At 49.4% G+C, this 21126-nt stretch overlaps 1 protein-coding gene across 1 annotated transcript; it reads left to right on the top strand.

Annotated features, from left to right (window-relative positions):
- The first annotated feature begins 1471 nt into the window (after positions 1-1471).
- On the top strand, positions 1472-14174 carry PSMF1 (proteasome inhibitor subunit 1). The gene is made up of 7 exons (XM_048498884.1): positions 1472-1732; positions 3259-3411; positions 4851-4933; positions 7538-7732; positions 7817-7870; positions 10804-10962; positions 13790-14174. The coding sequence occupies exons 1-7, from the start codon at positions 1604-1606 to the stop codon at positions 13839-13841; spliced, it is 825 nt and encodes a 274-aa protein (XP_048354841.1). The 5' UTR covers positions 1472-1603; the 3' UTR covers positions 13842-14174.
- The last annotated feature ends 6952 nt before the right edge of the window (positions 14175-21126 follow it).

Genomic DNA, 21126 nt, shown 5'->3' with positions numbered 1-21126 from the left:
GGAGGGGAATGAAATAGGATGATCTCAGCGCAAGACTGTGTCGACTTTCCTCATATGTTAGAATCATAGAACCATAGAGTTGGAAGAGACCCCAAGGGCCATCAAGTCCAACCCCCTGCAATGCAAGAACACACAATCAAATGTTCGTAAAGATCTGTGAAGAATTTTTTGGGGGGGGGGAAGCAGGAGGTAATTGTTTTTCCATCGCTAATATAATTTTTTCACATGACAACATTCACAACATTTTTTCCTCAGCTCTACTTGCATCAGGATGTAGGAGTCCAAAACAATTACAAATAAGGCCATAAGCTCTTTTCTGATCATAAACGGCCAACTATAGGCTTCAATTTGCATTAGGGCCGTGCGGGGAATGAAGATGGAGTTTAACCCTTAAACCTTAAACCTCCAGCATGTTTGGTTATTCAAGCCAGACTTGCTGCTTTTATTTTTTGAAAAAACCCAGAAAAGATTTGATCTTTAAAAACACACATTTTCCCACTTTCAAATATGATAATGATAAAGTCAGGAGCAGCTGAGGGGAATCAGAAGGGCGAAATACACTCTCCCCTCTCTGTATTGCCTGGAGGCAAGTTGAGTTTTTAAACTATCAAGCACTAGGAATTGACAGCTGTTAAGTCCAAATGGCTGAGTAGCATTCATGTTGTAGGATACTCATTTTAAATGTGATGGGAAGCTGTTGCATCCCCTAGGACAGTGGTGGCGAACCTATGGCACGGGTGCCAAAGGTGGCACTCGGAGCCCTCTCTGTGGGCACGCGCAAACAGTGCCCCCCTCCCCGACATCTAGGCTGGCTTGGGCCGCTGGGCTCAATCATTGGCATTAAACCTAAGACCTAGTTTTGGGGAAGCAGTGTAGGTAACCCTGTTAAGTTCTGTTAAACCCCACTAATTTGCATGCAACGAACTAAAGCGTGATCCTTTACCTGGGAGTAAGCTCAGTTGCTGGCAATGGGGCTTGCTTCTGAGTAAACCCTCCTAGGGTCATGATTCACCCGTTGGAAGAGTTGCACGGTTGCTTCAAAGCAAAGCCACTGACTACCACCAAGCTTACTCCTGAGTAATGCATGCCTTGGAGCCAACAGTTTTTCTAAACTAAAACCTCAATATTCAGGCTAAATTGCTGTGTTGGCACTTTGCGATAAATGAGTGGGCTTTGAGTTGCAATTTGGGCACTCGGTCAAAGCCACCCACCCACCCAATAAAGAAGGGGTCTTCAAACTATGGCCCTCTTGATGTTCATAGACTACAATTCCCATGAGCCCTACCACCTACCCATGCTGGCAGGGGCTGATGGGAATTGTGGTCCATGAACACCTGGAGGGTCATCGTTTGAAGACCCCTGCAATAAAGGGAGGGGGCGCGGGGGAGCTGCGTTCCTTTTTTTTCCCCCCCCTGCGGAACCAAAGAGCCGGTCGCGCGTTTCCCGCCGTGGCGCAAAAGGCGGCGGACGCGCGTTCTGCCGGCGGCGCAGGTGGCTCCCGGTTTCGTTTTGGAGCCCGGGTGCGGCCGCATTTCCTGTCCCCCCTGCAAGCGGCGCCTCTTCTCCGCCCCCTGTAGGCTCGGGCCGGGGAGGCAGCAGCGCCATGGCCGGCTTGGAGCTGCTCTTCCACTCGGTGGCTCCGGAGATCGCCTGCCCGCAGGACGCCCTGGTCTGCTACCTGCACTGGACCCTCATCGCGCACCGCTACCGCTGCCTGGGCGCCGGGGACCAGGTGAGCCCGTCGCCAACTCCCGGGCGGGGGAGCCCTGGCGCTTGGGCGGGGGCGGAGTTCCCTGCAGCGCGCCTTCCCACACAGCCATTTTCTCCAGCGGGGCTGGCCTCTGCCGCCCTGGAGATCGGTTGCAGTCCCGGGAAATCTCCAGGAGGTTGGCAGCTAGAGGAGTCTGTCTTCCCAAGCTGCCCTTCCTTGCAGGGGCGGTTTGTACTTACGCCTTGCGAGGAGGAGCTGTCTCCACCCATGGTGGAAGCATGGTGGGTGTTGGGGAGAGCGGGGTTTCAGTTAGAATACCCTTCAGTGCACATCCCAAAGCAGCCGTTTTCTCCAGGGGAGCTGAGCTCTGACTTCTGGAGTCCCAGGAGATCTCCAGCTGCCACCTGGAAGTTGGCAACTGCAGGAGTCTGTCCTCCCAAGCTGCCATTCCTTGCAGGGGTAGTTTGTACTTAGGTACTTATGCCTATCTCCACGCATGTTTCAAACCTGCTCAGGTTAGGGAATACCTGGAGATTTGAAGGGTGGGATTTGGGGATAGAGCAGTGGTGGCGAACCTTGTAGTCTGGTGAAGTTTGGTGAAGTTTGGTTGAGAGGGGCCACGGTTAGGGACCCCCAGAGGGGATGCCCTCATCCCCCATTGTTTCCAATGGGAGCTAACAGGAAATGGGGCTACCCCTTTGAGGGTCCATAACTTTGACCCCCCCCCCCCCAACCAAACTTCACCAAACTTGGGTGGTATCATCAGGACAGTATCCGGATAATACCCTGAAATTTTGGTGTCACTACTTTAAAAATGCATCCCTGACAGGCACCCCAAGAAATTGCCCAAGATTCTCTGCTCTGCAGTGCCTCGGCTCCATTGTACCCAATGGGGAATTTCTGAGTGCGTAAGCAGGCTGCAGATTTTTGAAGATAGAGGCACCAGACTTTCAAGGTGGCTCCAGTAGGCCCTCCTGGTAATAGCATCCAGGCTTGGTGAACTTTGCTTCTGGGAGTTCAATTTTATGGGTCCCCAAAAGGCTTATTTTTGTTTCCTCACTCTTGCACATGAAGCCTGCTGGCTGAGTTCTCTCAGAACTCTCTCAACCCCCCCCCCCCCTCTCCGCCAGAAGCAAAGGAGAGGGGAATCAAACCCAGTTCTCCAGATTAGAATCCATCTGCTCTTAACCACTACACCACGCTGGACACAAGCCATTGTTTGGAGTACTTGCTGTAAACGATCGGGACTTTCACACGTGCTGAATAACGTACTTCCAACCCATTTTCCAGTTTCAAGGCACTATGGAGAAGGTCTGCGAGTGGATTCTGCCGTTGCACCCAGTAAAATGCATCTGCAACGTGCATTGACCGTGGATTCCCTGCGCATTTTTCAACATGTGCAAAAGTGCCCGTTATGTCAATTCCCCCATTCTTGGGGGTAAACCACAATCTCTTTCGTGGCGTTCCTGAGCAGGTGGCGCGAATGTGTCCGAGCCTTTGTCTGAGCTGCTTTTTCCTTCTTTGTCCCTCGGGCTTTTGCCACACAGCCCGGCCACGATGAGAAGAAGTCGGAAATGCTTCCTGCCGGGTGGAATGCCGACAAAGACCTTTACACTTTGCGCTACGTAGCAAAAGATGACGCACACGAGCTCCTGGTGAAAGGCATCATGATGGACGGGAGCATGATCTTCAACGTCCTGGTGAGGAAATTGATTGGTTTGGGCTTTTACAAAAAAAAACGTGAAACTCCTCCAACACAAAATAAGGGGTAGGGTAAAAGTGAATATAGTCCCCAGTGCAAGCTCTGACCCGTGGGGTGACATGACTTCATCATGTTTACTAGACAGACCATGTTTACACCTGCACCTGCAGAATCCCTGCTTAGATGAACAAAAGTGTCATGGAAGAGCGGTGATCCTGCAGAAATGAGGGTCCAAGGCTGTGCAGAGTTTTGTATGCCATAGCCAGTACCTTGAACTGAGCCCGCCAACTTATGCGCTGCCTGTAGAGCAGTGGTGGCAAACCTTTGGCACTCCAGATGTTATGGACTGCAATTCCCATCAGCCCCTACCAGCATGGCCAATTGGGCATGCTGGCAGGGGCTGATGGAAATTGTAGACCATAACATCTGGAGTGCCAAAGGTTCGCCACCACGGCTGTAGAGTGACTGCAGCATGTGATATTCATGCTCTGCCCAGCTCCAGCTGATAACCAAGCTGTAGCATTTTCTATCAACTGGATTTCTGAGCTGATATCAAGGCCAGCCCCACGCAGTGGGCGTTACAATAGACTAGTTTTTATGTTACCGTTGGGTGGATCCAGGTGATTAGAAAGGACCTGCCCTTGTAAGAAAAATTGTGTAGATTCTATATCCCATATTCTCTGTTATTGTCCCTTCTACCCAATTATTTGGGCTAATCTCTTAACACTTCTAGTCACAAGAAGTAGCTTTCGGATTCCCCCCACCCCGAAAAAATCCTTCCTTTTAAACAATGTAAGTCAGAAATGACTGAAATCGTACAAAATTCCTATACTACACTGTAAAGTTGCAATCATATAGAGTCTCAGTATGATCCATTACGTGCAATGGATCATACTGCTTCAAATAGGGTTGTTATTTTGCTTTTAGGCTGATGTTTTCAAGTTTCTGCATGTATCTGCATGTTTTATTTGATGTGATCCCTTTCGTAGACATTCTGTTTTAGTCACTAGTTATTCCAATTAAGGAAATGAAGTGTGTGATTAGAAATCCTCTGGTCTTGGTCAGACTACATTGCCCATGATCATGTGTATTTTTTTGTATTTTAATAAATTGGGTCAGTGGACCATAAAAAACGTTGTTGAATCAAAAGCACCTTGACTGCAGTTAGCATTTGCGTTCCTGTCCTATGCTTAATCCTGAGCCTTTTCTTTTTGATAAAGCCTGTTGCTTTTGTTGGCGTGTTCTATTACGTGTGTACAAACCCAAACCCCATTTCAGCCAAATGATCAAAAGAGTGTTTATGGTAGGGGGCCCGGGGACGGGAATCAAATCTTTCTTGCGAGGTCATGGTGGGCCGGAAACTCCCGCCTCTTACAGGGCACTTCTGAATCTCAAAGGGTCCCAAACTCTGTACTTTCTCTTTTCTTTCCCCTCCAGAATCCCAAGACGAAGCAAGTGGGAGACTTAACTGTGAAAGTGACCGACTATGTAAACCCAGAACACTTGGGGGCGTTCGACAAGTAACTGCGTTTCTTTCATTGCATGGTGTTGGGTTCATTTTCTTAACGACCACTGCCCCTATGCTGGGTGGTATGTGGGGCCATCATGGCAACCTCATATGCCACTAGGGCTCTGTTCAGACATCAATGTTATCATTTGGGAGAGACCAACCCATGTTGTTTTAAACCAGGGGTAGGGAACCTTTAACACTCAAAGAGCCATTTGGACCCGTTTTCCATGGGAAAAGAAAACACTTGGAGCCGCAAATAATTTTTGACATTTAAAATAAAGATAACACTATATATATTGGGGTTTTTTAACCTTTTACTGCGCTCATTCTGAGAAGCGCATGGATGTGCCCGCCCTGCTGCCTGCAGGGCGGGCAAGGATGAAGCCGGCGGCTCAGCCTCGCCGGCCGCCGGGAAAGCACCCAACCCGCTCCAACGGGGCCTGTGAGAGGGGAAGCCTGCGGCGCGGCCCAGCCGACCGCGGGCAGTTGGTGCGCCCACCCGGATGGGGCCGGCGGCGCGGCTCGTGGAGCCACAGTGCAAGGGCAGAAGAGCCGCATGCAGCTCTCGAGCCGCAGGTTCCCTACCCCTGTTTTAAACAAATCTTGGGGAGGAGTGTTTGTTTTGATAATTCGGATGTTCTTTCATTGCAGAACTGGTTAACTGTAGCCCAGTTGTGTAGATTTTTCAATCCGCGCAGGGACCAGTCCCTTGGCTATTAGAGGAGAAGGACATATTGTGATTTTTGGGGGGAGGCTCAGATTGCCAATCATGGTCAGATGCCAGCAAGGTGTGGAATCTGGAGAATGCTAAAGGAAAAAGTCCCCTTAACGAATAAGGAAAAATCACCCCCATGGGATGACTGAAAGAGCCATACTTCCACCAACACGTTTACAGCTGGTGGTAAGGAAAATAGCAAAATAGCATTTATTTTCATAAAGCGGAGAATAGCATTAGGACGAAGCGCAATGCTGAGCATGGATAGAATTTGGAAAAGCAGAGACATCAGCATCGAAACCAAGCACAGGCGAGTCCAAGCCAGCATCTTCCCCATAGCCATGTATGGGTGTGAAAGCTGGACTACAAAGAAAGCCGACAGAAGAAGAATATTTGGGTGCTGCGTGGTTTCCGGGCTGTATGGCCGTGTTCTAGCAGCATTCTCTCCTGACGTTTCTCCTGCATCTGTGGCTGGCATCTTCAGAGGATCAGATCCTCTGAAGATGCCAGCCACAGATACAGCTTAAACGTCAGGCTGCTAGAAATGCTGCACGTACACCCTTGAAGCTCTAACAACCATAGTATGCACAAGCAAGTGATCATCTCAGCCGAGCCTTACGACAATACAGAAGAAGAATAGAGCGGCGTTAGTGTTATTTAGCGTAGTGTTGGCGTAAACTACCGCTTTATACTCATGGACAGCTAGGGTGACAAACGCAGAAGTCTTGAATCGCATAAAACCAGACACATCACTAGAAGGGAAAATAACCAGGTTCAGACTTACATACTTTATTTTATTTATTTTATTTATTATTTATATTTATATACTGCCCTCCCCGAAGGCTAAGGGCAGTGTCCATCAACACTAAAACAATTTAAAACATCAAATACATAATTTACAATAAAATAATATATAAAATACTAAAACTACAGATGGCTTCAGCCCCTCCTTCCCCCTTTATGTACCCATGGGAGGCCAGATGTTCTTATGGTGAAGTTGACATCATCCCGGCTGGCCAAACGCCTGACGGAACAGGTCCATGTGATGCGATCAAATTGGCCATGTGATGCGATCAAATTGGCTAGAAAAATCTATGATGCTCAGACTTGTCAATGGCGGGAGAAGACCTGGATGCCAAAGAACACGATGGCTAGATGCCATAAAAGCTGGTACAGGCATGAGCATCAACCAGCTGAAGGAAGCAGCACTTAATCGAAAAATGTGGAAAGAGTTTGTGTATCGGGTCGCCAAGGGTTGAGAATGACTGAATGGATCACATCATCATCATTTATTTTTATTCATTAAAACAATTATATCCCAGGGGTGCTGTGTGGTTTCCGGGCTGTATGGCCGTGTTCTAGCAGCATTCTCTCCTGACGTATCAGATCCTCTGAATATGCCAGCCACAGATGCAGGCGAAACATCAGGACAGAATGCTGCTAGAACACGGCCATACAGCCCAGAAACCACACAGCACCCGAGTGATTCCGGCTGTGAAAGCCTTCGACAATACAATTATATCCCACTTTCCCTCATAGTCTGAGGAAACCGACAGTAATGTGTAGAAAACATTTTATTTATTTTTATTTGTTTGTTTTTCGATTTATATCTCACCCTTCCCGCATGGCTCAGGACGGCAAACATCATTAAAACCACAACAATCAAACATAAAACGAAACTGTCACAAAACGGTATCGTTTTCAGTTGAAAAACCAAAAATAAAATAGCAAATCCCAGACCTCTGCCCCTCTTCCTTTGTGGTGAGGGTAAAATAGAGGAGAGGAGAATGATGGAAGCTGCTTGGGGGTCCCCATTAGAGAGGAAGGCAGAGAATAAACAAAGTAAAATAAAAACTAGAATGAAACTTATTAGATGCCTCCCTTCCTGTCCCTCCACAGGGTGTATAAGAACACGGAAGATCTGCAGTCACAGGTGGTTCATCACATCCTCTCCCTGTTCGACACGACCAGAGAGCGGGCTGACACCAAGGAAGTGCCCAGGCGTGAGAAGAACCCCTCTCCCCCCAACCCCCCCGATCACGACCCCCTGTGGATCCCACCTCGGCACCCACATGGAAGCCAGCAGCCCCACTGGTGAGTGTGGGAAACAAGTTTGGCGGGATGCCAAAGGTCACACGTTCCTGGCACTGAACTGACCCCCCCCCCCTTTCCTTCCAGGCCGGACCCTCTGGGGCCCTTTGCTGTCGGTGGAGAAGATCTGGACCCCCTTGGGTAAGTTGATCTCGTCAAACGGATCTCTTCTTTGATCCCTTCGTCATGGCAGCTGACGTTCCTGCCGAAAGAACTTCGCCGAAGGGGCTTCAAGTATACTTTTTGCCTCTATCCTTGAAAGGTTTTATTTCAGAAGGAAGATTTTAATGATTTCTGTACTTCATTATATCCGACCTTTCAGCCCGATGGGAACCCCAAAAAAGCTCATGTCGTCCTCCTCTCCTCCATGTTATCCTCACAACAGCCCTGAGATAGTGTCTGTGACTGACCTAAGGTCACCCAGCAAGGGTCCATGGCGGGGGGGGGGGGGGGCGAACCCGGTGCTCCCAGAGTGGTGTTTTCTTTTGTTTGAAAAAGGGGAGGGGGGCTAGGAAAAAACCTCAAGATGTACGAAGATATGGAATGAAGATTTTTAGGTAAGGCAATCTGCAACACTAGGCAGCAGTTTCAGAGGATCGGCGTGTTGGTCTACAGTAGGAATTGGTAGATAAACTACGACAGCTGTTGCACTCTGGCTATAGAAATCTCTCGGATGCATATATACCGTATATACTCATGTATAAGTCGAATTTTTCAGCACATTTTTAATGCTGAAAAAGCTCCCCTCAACTTATATGCCGGTCATTAAAATTTTGTGTGTGTTTTTACTTTGCCGGCCAGCAGGGGGCGCAGTTTGTATGCTAGCGGCACCAAAATTTCAGGGTACCCTCAGAAGACACTCCTGATGATACCAGCCAAGTTTGGTAAAGTTTGGTTCAGGGGGTCCAAAGTTATGGACCCCCAAAGGAGGTGCCCCCATTCCCCATTGTTCCCAATGGCAGCTATTAGTAGATGGGGCTACCCTTTTGAGGGTCCATAACTTTGGACCCTCTGAACCAAACTTCACCAAACCTGGCTGGTCTCATCAGGAGAGTCTCTTTATGATACCAGCCAGGTTTGGTGAGGGTTGGGTCAGGGGATCCAAAGTTATTGATCCCCAAAGGGGTGCCCCATCCCCCATTGTTTACAATGGAAGCTGATAGTAGATTTTCCATTTCTGATAATATCCCTCTTAAAATCTAAGTTGGGTTACATTTGGACATACAGATGATGATAAGGAATCCAGTTTTGAAGGATTTTAACTCTTGTGTTTTAGCTTGGTTGCTGGTTGAGCTAGGGTTTTTGTACTTCTAAAGTTATTGTTGAGACCATATTGTTCTTGACCATCTTTGCCACTTACAGAGGCAGTTTACTGTTTTTCTTTGAAATAAATATTCAAAAACATTTAACCTACTGATGCCTCAATTAATGTAATTTTATTGGTTATTTTTATTTTTGAAATTTACCAGTAGCTGCTGCATTTCCCACCCTCGACTTATATGCGAGTCAATAAGTTATCCTAGCTTTTTGTGGTAAAATTAAGTGCCTCGACTTATATGCGAGTCGACTTATACACGAGTATATACGGTATATACACAAACTTGCATCATTGTTCACCTTATATATTTCATTAGTTATAATCACAATCACATTAGTTATAATCACAATCACTTATTTTCAAGTAACATCCAAAAGGTAAGTCCAAAATCATAACAGATAAATCCAGGATCATCGATGTTAAGCCGGGTAAGTATTCAATTCATACTATTCCATAAATTCAAACTTCCATACAGGTAAGTGTCCAATCTATATGCAGTCATGTGTATACATCAAAAGTTATTAAATCCAAAATAATTCATCAACGTAGTTTCATGTACATCCACGTTTGTACGTATTCTTAGTTCAAAAGTTGTACACAGGAAAAAGTCCAAAGTCTAATCCGATCCCAGTTGCACCTTAGAGACCAAGAGGATTTTAGGGCATTGAGCTTTCTAGGGTAGAAGTTCCTTTTATCAGATACCAGTAGCAATTAAGAACATAAGAGCGAGCCTGCTGGATCAGACCAGAGTCCATCTAGTCCAGCCCTCTGCTACTCGCAGTGGCCCACCAGGTGCCTTTGGGAGCTACAAAATTAGGTGGTAATCATTCCTACACACCCCATACATTATTCCTGTGTATGCTATAAACAACATGTTTGTAATGATATGTCTGTTGATTAAATGTGAATAGTGTTGGCTGCAAATAATGTGCAGTAATGTGTGATAATAAATTATTAAACTGTTCCGTGTTAAAGTTTAAATGGATATTCAAATTCAAAGTGCTGGTTATGATCTATAAAGCTCTTCCCAGTATTGAAGAAGAAGAAGAGTTTGGATTTATACCCTACCTTTCTCTCCTGTAAGGAGACTCAAGGTGGCTTACAAGCTCCTTTCCGTTCCTCTCCCGACAACAGACACACCTTATGAGGCAGGTGGGGTTGGGAGAGTTCTGAGAGAACTGGGACCAGCCCAAGGTCACCCAGCTGGAATGCAAGAGTGGGGAATCAAACCTGGTTCTCCAGATTAGAATCCACCTGCTCTTAACCACGACACCACCCTGAAGCAGGTTATTTGAAGGACCACCTGTCCCCATAAAATCCTGCCTATTTAGTAAGGTAATTTGGAGAGGATTACCTCTCTTATCCCACCTGTATGTCAAGTGGGGGCTCGAGAGAGAACATTTTTGGTGGTTAGGTGGGCTCTGGAGTGCCCTCCCAAGAGACACTTGGTTTATTCCCTCCCTGATCGCCTTTTGTCATATGGCCAAGACGTTTTTACCCCAGGCAGCTTTTAACATTTGAGTATTTTAGCAAATGAGGGAGGGGTTCAATAACTGTGTTATTTTAGGTGTTTGGTATTTGCTGCTAGTAATAGTTTTGTCAAAGGCTTTCACAGTTGGAATCAACCAGAGCAGCGTTTCCCAAATGGTGGGTCGTGACCCGGCACCAGATCACGAAAGCAGAATGCTGGGTCACCTAATGTCCGAGGCTGGAGCCAATCACCCCACCCCCTTTCTTGTCTGTCGCTCTTTCTCAGGGGCCGAAGAGGAGGGATGATCTCCGACCCGCTCCGATCAGGATTTCCAAACCCTGTCATCGACCCTTCCTCCGGACTCCCCCACAGACTTCCTCACGGAGCTGTCCCCCCTGGGGCCAGATTTGATCCTTTTGGACCCCCCGGGGCTGGCCGTGCCGGGTGAGTACCGAGTATGTTTTCTTTGGAGACAGAGTCATAAGAACCTAAGAAAGAGCCTGCTGGAACAGACCAGAGTCCATCTGGTCCAGCACTCTGCTACTCGCAGTGGCCCACCAGGTGCCTTTGGGAGCTCACATGCAGGAGGTGAAAGCAATGGCCTTCTGCTGCTGCTGCTCCTGAGCACCTGGTCTGCTAAGGCATTTGCAATCTCAGATCAAAGAGGATCAAGATTGGTAGCCATAAATCGACTTCTCCTCCATCAATCTGTCCAAGCCCCCTTTAAAGATATCATTTATGCATCACACAACCTCTCTGCCGCAAAACTCCTTTCATGGGGCTCCCCAGAGACAAAGCGACTACTGAAGAGAAAATTCTGAAAGTTCTTCTGTCCACCCCATTGCCCCATTACAAGGGTCCCATGCTCTTAGAACAGGACCACTTCCTGGTTTTCTTTCACAGGACAGTTGGCCCAACGAGACGGAATCTCCACCCAAAAATGCCTCTTTGTGGTCATTCAGGGCCACCTTTTCAAATAACTGGGCCAGAGGCATTACAAAAATTTGGCACATTCCCATCTGACGGAGCTCCTCACCCACTGGAGTACAACGTCAGGGGCGAAAGTCTTGGCACCTGAGTTGGAAAGTCCAAATGACATTTCTTTCTCGTTACACTAATGATCTCGGACTAGGAATGTGCACAAAGTTTCCTTAAATCAGATCCTCTCGAAGCGCAGCTGTGTTGGTTTGCGGCAGAAGAGCAAAAGTCAAGTCCATTAGCTCCGAAGAGACTAACACAGTTTCTGGGGTTTGAGCTTCTAAAAATCACAGCTCGCTTCGTCACGTGCCAATCAGAATGGGCCCTTCTGTCCAGTCATACAGTAGTCAGGATGCAAAGGTACAGCACCAACAGCTAGCATTTCTCTCCTCCTGTCGATCAAGTTCATCCCTTGATCTAGGACTGTGGTGGCAAACCTTTGGCACTCCAGATGTTATGGACTACAATTCCCATCAGCCCCTGCCAGCATGGCCAATTGGAATATACAGGAGTATAGTGTCTAGAGATCAAGGGATGTAATTGTACCTCTCTATTCTGCATTGGTTAGACCTCACCTGGAATATTATGTACAATTCTGGGCACCGCAATTCAAGAAGAATATTGACAAGCTGGAACAGGTCCAGAGGGCGGCAACCAAAATGGTCAAAGGTCTGGAATCCATGCCCTACGAGGAGAGACTTAGGGAGCTGGGGATGTTTAGTTTGGTGAAGAGAAGGTTGAGCGGTGACATGATAGCCATGTTTCGATATTTGAAGGGATGTCATGTTGGTGAGAGAGCAAGCTTGTTTTCGGCTTCGCCAGAGACTAGGACCAGGAGTGATGGGTTCAAGGTGAAGGAAAAGAGATTCCACCTAAACATCAGGAAAAACTTCCTGACAGTCTGGGCTGTTGGACAGTGGAATGCACTACCTGGGAGTGTGGTGGAGTTTCCTTCTTTGGAGGTTTTTAAACAGAGGCTAGATGGCCATCTGTCAGGAGTGCTTTGATTACATATTCCTGTATGGCAGGCGGTTGGACTTGATGGCCCTTGGGGTCTCTTCTAGCTCTCTGATTCTAATTAGATTTTGCATTGAATCTTGCATCCTGATTCCCCTTTTTGCAAAAACCCGTTCCATTTCCTGACTGGGATAAAGTACTCCGAGATCTCCATTCCTACTGTGTCTGGAAAAAGCTCTAGAAAGATTGTACCCTGGAAATCTTGTCTGTAAGATACTGCTCAGCTCGGGATCTGCTGCCGTGGCCTTCAGTCGTTCTCGACACAATACTGTACTTCACATATCCCCCCTTTCTCTCCTGCAAGGAGACTCAAAGGGGGCTTACAATCTCCTTTCCCTCTTCTCTTCCCCCCCCCCCCGTGAGGTCAGTGGGGCTGAGAGAGTTCAGAGAGAACTGTGACTAGCCCAGGGGTCTGCAACCTGTGGCTCTCCAGATGTTCATGGACTACAAATCCCATCAGCCCCTGCCAGTCCGTGAACATCTGGAGAGCCACAGGTTGCAGACCCCTGGACTAGCCCAAGGTCACCCAGCTGGCATGTGTTGGAGTGCACAAGAAGAAGAAGAAGAGTTTGGATTTATATCCCCCCTTTCTCTCCTGCAGGAGACTCAAAGGAGCTGACAATCTCCTTGCCCTTCCCCCCTCACAACAAACACCCTGTGAGGTGGGTGGGGCTGAGAGAGCTCCGAGAAGCTGTGACTAGCCCAAGGTCACCCAGCTGGCGTGTGTGGGAGTGCACAGGCTAATCTGAATTCCCCAGATTAGCCTCCACAGCTCAGGCGGCAGAGCTGGGAATCAAACCCAGTTCCTCCAAATTAGATATATGAGCTCTTAACCTCCTACGCCACAAGCTAATCTAGTTCCCCCAGATAAGCCTCAACAGCTCAAGTGGCAGAGCAGGGAGTCAAACTTGGTTCTTCAGATTACAGCGCACCTGTTCTTAACCACCAAACCAAGGGAAACTTTGCAGGGGGTTGGGAGAGAGATGTAATTAGTGCCTCTGAACCTCGCTGTACTAAAAAGGTCTCATCTCCATTGGTTATTATCCATGTCTTAACTATCCCGCTCTTTTCTGTGCATACAAACAGAGCCAAGAGGCAGTGTGCGTACCCTTGATCTCGGCACCTGAGTACAAGCTGCAGATCTTCCCTATGTGGGCAATAGAAAGGGCACTCTGTAGCAGTCACGTGACCCACCTAGGTGCCTCGGCTCCTGGGCTGGCCCGCAGGATTCACAAACGCTTCAGGAACGACGCTCAGTTTTTCTTCTCCCTTTCAGGCCGAACCCTGACCACCTTCCACCTCCGAACTACGACGACATGTTTATGTGAGGATGGCCGAAGATCCTCCCCGCCTTTTGGGGGCGCTGCGATCGCTTCTTTGCTCCCCGCCACCCAACCGCTCCGGGCGAAGAGGCTCCAGTTTTCTTTCCTACCTCGGGGGAAACTGTCTTCCATTTCTCAGCGTATCAACCAGAAGAGGAAACCGCATGCATAAAGATAGACGCTCCCCATCCTCCACCCTTGCAAGATTTTCTTGTCATCTTCCCTCCACCCCAGCAGTGTAGGCCTGCAAATGCCTTTTAAACTCACCTGAGAGCCAGGCTCCAAGAATGGCTGCTTTGTTCTGCGGTGTGCTGTTTCGAACATGAGAACAAAATCCTCCTTTTCTTGCGTCCTTTGTTTACAACAGTGGCCGGAACGTGGCTGGCCATTGGTTCAAGCTGGAGGGGATGAGTTGACCCGTTTCAGCCACTGGCTTGGGTCACTCTGCTCAGCCAGGTCCGGAACCTTCTGTTGGCTTAAGGCGGCTTCTGCTAGGCCAGAGGGTGGCTCTCAGTCCCCCTGCTTCCTCTCTTTCAGGCTGTGTCCAGAGCTTCTGCGGCCAAAGTCATACATAAGCAGTGGTGGGATCCAAAAATTTTAGTAACAGGTTCCCATGGTGGTGGGATTCAAACAGTGGCGTAGCGCCAATGGGGCTGGGCGGGGCATTCCGGGGGCGTGGCCGGGCATTCCAGGGGCGGGGCATTAATAATTTCTCTGTTACTGTAAAAAACTCTTACTGTAAAAAAAAAGTTCCTAATTTCCAGCTGGTATCTTTCTGTCCATCATTTAAACTCATTATAGCAAGTCCTATCGTCTACTGCCAACAGAAACAACTACTTCTCCTCCAATTGACTGCCTGTCAAATACTTAATACTCACAAATACTTAATTTTGTTTCTAGAAATCAAAAGAAGGATACTTTCCTGAAACCAGGAACTTTACCATATTTCTAAAACATGTTTTTAAAACAGCCCAACAACAGGGAGAATGATCCCGTTTTCTACCTTCACTAACCAGCCTCATAGGAAACAACAGGACTTGATGATTTTTGGACCTAATGGGATTTCTAACGGAAAAGTGGACCCAATTAGTAACCCCCTCTCGGCACACACAAATAATTAGTAACCCACTCTCGGGAACTGGTAAGAACCTGCTGGATCCCACCTCTGTTAAGTACTACCTACTCCGTGACTCCCTGAATTTCTCCTTCGTCTTAGACCAGTTTGAGTTCCCAGTGGCATGGGAGTCAACTGTGAACAGTAGGCAGAATTGGCTGGAGGCTGGGCACCTCAACCAACCGGCTGCCCTCCTGCTGATTTGTCCGTGTTTTGGTTCTGTCGGACTGTTCTGGAAATGGCCAGCCCAAATCACGGGCCCCCTCTTTCCAGTCTGAGCAGCCTGCTTCTCTTGCGAGGAAAAACTGCCATTTTTTTCTTGCTGGATTTTTTTAACAGCATCCCTGAAATGCAGAAATCCAACCGAGGGAGCTTTTCCCATCAGAAACGCCTTCCCCTGCTAGGTTTCTGGGTGCAGGGCTGCTGTTACAGAAATGGGAGCATTGCAAAGAAACAGGTCTCTTGGGGCAAAGGTCAGTCGCCTTGAGTGGCCCCTTCCCCTCTGGCTGCCGCAACCCCTATATTGCAAAAGAACAAGAAGAGTTTGGATTTATATCCCCCCTTTCTCTCATGCTGGAGACTCAAAGGGGCTGACAATCTCCTTGCCCTTCCCTCCTCACAACAAACACCCTGTGAGGTGGGTGGGGCTGAGAGAGCTCCGAGAAGCTGTGACTAGCCCAAGGTCACCCAGCTGGCGTGTGTGGAAGTATACAGATAAGCCTCCACAGATAAGTATACAGATAAGCCTCCACAGCTCAAGTGGCAGAGCTGGGAATCAAACCCGGTTCCTCCAGATTAGATACATGAGCTCTTAACCTCCTACGCCACTGCTGCCCCAGCGGGCCATTTGTTGGGGGACTAGAGTAAACCCTACCTAGTTGCTAGCCGAGCACACGGAGAATTGTGCGGGTCTTCCTGTTACTCTGGAATTTTAAAGGCCTCCCTAAGAATGCTGGGCAGATCTTTCTTCCCTGCCTCCTTCATCTGAATAGCTGGCAAGGGGCGAGAGTGGGCTCAGGTGGGTGCCGCTCTTCTGCAGCGGGTCTGAGGGTGCCCCTCGCCCAGTGAGCAGGCCAGCCTTCTCCACAAGGCTGTGCGTGAACTCTCTCGAGGTGGCACGCTCTGGACATAGCTGCCGTTCTCGACAATGGAAAACCCTTTGCCTGTGCACGAGTTAACAACCAGCCGCGTTCCTGGTTTAGCAAAGCTTCATTCCTGGTTTAGCAAAGCAGTGGCGTAGGAGGTTAAGAGCTCGTGTATCTAATCTGGAGGAACCGGGTTTGATTCCCAGCTCTGCCGCTTGAGTTGTGGAGGCTTATCTGGGGAATTCAGATTAGCCTGTACACTCCCACACACGCCAGCTGGGTGACCTTGGGCTAGTCACAGCTCTTCTGAGCTCTCTCAGCCCCACCCACCTCATAGGGTGTTTGTTGTGAGGGGGGAAGGGCAAGGAGATTGTAAGCCCCTTTGAGTCTCCTGCAGGAGAGAAAGGGGGGATATCAATCCAAACTCTTCTTCTTCTTCTCTTTGTTTCTGGGAGACTTAAACCATTTTGTCTTGCTGGGGGAAGAGACACCAGGGCTGCTTCTGTAGGAGGGCTGGCAGGTCCCTTGGGATTCTTTGTGCCCCGTGGGGCTAGCCACCCTCTCAGAGATGACTCCGTGTACGTATTTGTGGAAGGACTTTTTATAGTGTTTTCCTAGAGCGGTGGCTGTTCCGGCAAATATCATGCCTTGTGTCCCGGGCCTGTCATCCCCCCAGCCTGGGGAAAGCGGTTACAGCCAGAAGCGGCACCGACAACCGGCATCGTGCTAGTTGTATTGACGAGACGGGCTTAGCAGAAGATAGGCAGGGTAAATTGGCCCAAATGGGCTTAATTAGGAGGAACAGGAATGCTGCAAAGTTGTCCCACTCATGTCAACTTATGAGTACTTCTTGGGGGGGGGGGGAGGTCCCTAAGCCCAGTTTGCAGACACTAGAGGTGGGAAAAGTGGACCCTCAAATGTATACGGGTGTGCTTGGTTTTCCATTCTTGGACTGAAATATAATCGGGCATGTGTCTACTCATCTGTGGCAAAGCTACAAGGGAATGGGGGGGGTTGCACCCCACGGTGCCCCCTCCCCCCCACACACACACTTACCTTAGTTCAGCCTGAAAAAGTGCAGGCTGGAAAAGCGGCCTGTTCACTTCAGGCTGAAAACAGCCTGGTGGGAACTACACTTCCCAGCTACACCTCTGCTGCTCATTTTCATCAAGCTGTGGATGCATAAGGCTGGTTCATTCATTAAAAGTTTCATTTTCGAAGTCCTCCTTTGCCTCTTTTTCTGTCAGACTGGTGTTCCTGTGATGTTTGAACCAATCAACCGAAGGCCCCTTAACTCTGGGCATGCTCCGCCCCCTCCAGTTGCACAGGGGAGCACTGGAATGGCCTTCAGATCTTGCCAGAGAGGAGAAAGCGCCTCATCAAAAGCTGGCAGTCTGCGCGAAAGAGAGTCACACACACGTGAAGCCGCCTCTTCCTAATCAGCTGGTCCGTCCTCAAAGTCAGTATTGCCTACTCAGACTGGCAGCCGCTTTCCCGGGTCTCGGGCAGAGGCCTGTCACATCACTGACAATTTGATCCTTTTGGGTTGGAGATGCTGGGAATGAAACCTGGGAGCATTCCCAGACCGAGCAGACGTTTTACAGCTGAACCACAGTGCCTCTCCAATGAAACTAGAAGAAGAGTTTGGATTTATATCCCCCCTTTCTCTCCTGCAGGAGACTCAAAGGGGCTTACAATCTCCTTGCCCTTCCCCCCTCACAACAAACACCCTGTGAGGTAGGTGGGGCTGAGAGCTCCGAGAAGCTGTGACTAGCCCAAGGTCACCCAGCTGGCGTGTGTGGGAGTGCGCAGGCTAATCTGAACTCCCCAGATAAGCCTCCACAGCTCAGGCGGCAGAGCTGGGAATTAAACCCAGTTCCTCCAGATTAGATACACGAGCTCTTAACCTCCTACGCCACTGCTGATCCTGATTCAGAATTTGGTCCATTCAAATCAGTATTGTCTACTTGGACCGGCAGCTGCTCTCCAGGGTCTTAGGCAGAGGTCTCGACAGGCTGGAACGGGTCCAGAGGAGGGCAGCGAAAATGGTAAATAATCTTGAATCCATGCCCTTGTCGGGACTCCCCCGCATTAGACAATGAACCAGTCAAGCTTCAAAAATTTCAGAGTTTGTTGCAAGTGACAGGAAAGCAACAGAAGATTGTTCCGAAGCCTCAGCTTTCGGACCAGTCAGTAATATAGATTGTACACCCCCCCCCCCTCCCACCCATGTGAAACCCTCAGACCATCAAGGTTACAAGATAAGCCAGCTGTGGAAAAAGACAAGAGTAGCAAAAAGCATTGCGTAGCTGAATGCCACAGTTCCCCGGGCAGCCCAACCCCCATAGCTGCCATCCTGACGGCCCTACGAGGAGAGACTTATTATTTATTTGATTTATTATACTGCCCACCCCACCCCCAGTGGGCTCTGAGGGGTGTACAAGGATAGAACAATTAAAGTCGCAGTTAACATGTAAAAACGATGGCAATTTAAAATACAAACAACAGACCAGCGAAGCAAAAACCTAACATTGGGTAGCAACCCGGAAAATCTCAAACTCACTGGGAGGGGGCCAGGCATAGCAAGAAGAAGGAGGAGGAGGAGGAGTTTGGATTTATATCCCCCCTTTCTCTCCTGCAGGAGACTCAAAGGGGCTGACAATCTCCTTGCCCTTCCCCCCCTCACAACAAACACCCTGTGAGGTGGGTGGGGCTGAGAGAGCTCCGAGAAGCCGTGACTAGCCCAAGGTCACCCGGTTGGCGTGTGTGGGAGTGGCCAGGCCAATCTGAATTCCCCAGATAAGCCTCCACAGCTCAGGCGGCAGAGCTGGGAATCAAACCCGGTTCCTCCAGATTAGATACACGAGCTCTTAACCTCCTACGCCACTGCAGCCATTCAGATGGTATATACATGAGGGGGAATAGCGGAGAAGGCAATCAGCGGCCCCACTCCCAAAGCCCGGTGGAACAACTCTGTTTTGCAGGCCCTGCGGAACTGTCCAAGGTCTCGCAGGGTCCTAACAGCTGGAGGGAGAGTGTTCCACCAGGCAGCTGCTATGGAGCCCCAACGTCGGGGGCAGATAGCAAGAGAAAACCATGTAGCTTCCTGCCCTACGAGATACTGTATATACTCGTGTATAAGGCGACCCGCATATAAGTCGAGACACCTAATTTTACCGCAAAAAAACTGGGAAAACTTATTGACTCACGTATAAGTCGAGGGTGGGAAATGCAGCAGCTGCTGGTAAATTTCAAAAATAAAGATACCAATAAAATTACATTAATTGAGACATCAGTAGGTTAAATGTTTCTGAATAGTTATTTCAAAGGAAAACAGTAAACTAGCTCTGTAAGTGGAAAAGAGGGTCAACAAGAACAATATGGTCCCAACAATAACTTTAAAAGTACAAAAACCCTTGCTCAGGGTCCGAGGAACCCAGCTGGCTCAGCGAAGCCGCATATGCTCTTCACCGCACCGTGCGGCTCTGGCATGGCTGCCCCTTCCTGGGGAAGCCTGGGCAGAAATTAAGGCAGCGAAGAAGCAGGTAAGCCGGCGAGCGAAATGAGCTGAGGCAGGGCCGAGGGCAGCTTGCGCAAGGGTGGGGGCGAGGGGGCAAGGCACGTGGAAAGTGGACGGGTGCGAGCGAGGGCCGGGCGAAAGCAGGCGAGAAAGCTGGCGGGGTGCGAGAAAGCTGGCGAGCGAGGGGTCGAGGGCACGGGGAAGCCGGTGCTGGTGTGGAGTGCGTTGAGCTTAGGGGCGAGCAGGCGGGGCTGCTTGCGAAAGTGAGCTGGGCGAAGCTTGGCTTGGCCAGGGGGTTTTGGGCACGGGAAAGCAGGCAGGTGAAAGTGAGTGAGAAAGCGGCGAGCGAGCGAGGGGGACAGGGGCACGGGAAAGCAGGCAGGCGAGCGGGCGAGAAAGTGGGCGAACGAGCGAGGGGGCGGGGGCACGGGAAAGCGGGCGGGGTGCCTGAGCGAGGGGGGCGAAAGTGGGCGGGCTGGCGCAGAAAGCCGCAGCTGTAGCTGCAGGGGGCAGGGCACGGGAGAAGCGGGCGGGGTGTGAGCAAGCTGAGGGAGCCAGCGAGAGGGTGGGCCAGAAAGCCGAAGCGGGCTTGAGTGGCCGGTGGGGGGAGCGAGCAAGGGGGCGAGTGGGCAAACAAGCAGGCGGGGGGGTGAGAGAGGGGGCGTACGAGCGGGGGCTGGGCGAGCGAGCCAAATGGCTCTTTGAACTGAAAAGGTTCCCGACCCCTGCCCTAGCTCAACCAGCAACCAAGCTAAAACACAAGAGTTAAAATCCTTCAACACTGGATTTTTGGTCAGGGGAGGAATGTTTATGTTAGCAGTACCAACATTTCAGAGTATCTTTAGGAGACCCTCCTGATGATACCACCCAGGCTTGGTGAAGTTTGGTTCAAGGGGTCCAAAGTTATGGACTCTCAAAATGTAGCCCCATCTACTATTAGCTCCCATTGGAAACAATGTGGAATGGGGGCACTCCCTTTGGGGATCCATAACTTTGGACCCCTTGAATCAAACATCACCAAACCTGGCTGGTATCAGTAACAGATTATCCTGATGATACCACCCAGGTTTGGTGAAGTTTTGTTCAAGGGGTCCAAAGTTATGGACCCTCAAAATGTAGCCCCATCTACTATTAGCTCCCATTGGAAACAATGGGGGATGGGGCACCCTCTTTGGGGGGGTACATAACTTTGGACCCCTTGAACCAAACTTTACCAAATTTGGGTGGTATCATCAGGAGCGTCACCTGATAATATCCAGAAATGTTGGTGCTGCTAGCCTAAAAACTACGCCCCCTGGCGGCCGACAAAGTAAAAACCCTAAAATATTTTTAAAAATACAGCTGACTAGTGTATAAGTCGAGGGGGACCTTTTCAGCACAAAAAATGTGCTGAAAAACTCGACTTATACACGAGTATATACGGTAACAGTAATACAGTTATCATGGGACAGAGGTACTAGGGGAAGGCCTCGGCCTTGATGCCCTGTTGCTGGACCTCCAGAGGAACTTGTTGGCTACTGTGGATGTTGCACGAGATGACAATCTGGATTAGGCGAGCAGTGATCCAGGAGT

The sequence above is a fragment of the Sphaerodactylus townsendi genome, linkage group LG05, assembly GCF_021028975.2.
Source record: "Sphaerodactylus townsendi isolate TG3544 linkage group LG05, MPM_Stown_v2.3, whole genome shotgun sequence".
Lineage (NCBI taxonomy): Eukaryota > Metazoa > Chordata > Lepidosauria > Squamata > Sphaerodactylidae > Sphaerodactylus > Sphaerodactylus townsendi.
Note: the sequence above shows the minus strand (reverse complement) of the source record. Positions and strands in the feature narration are given on the sequence as shown.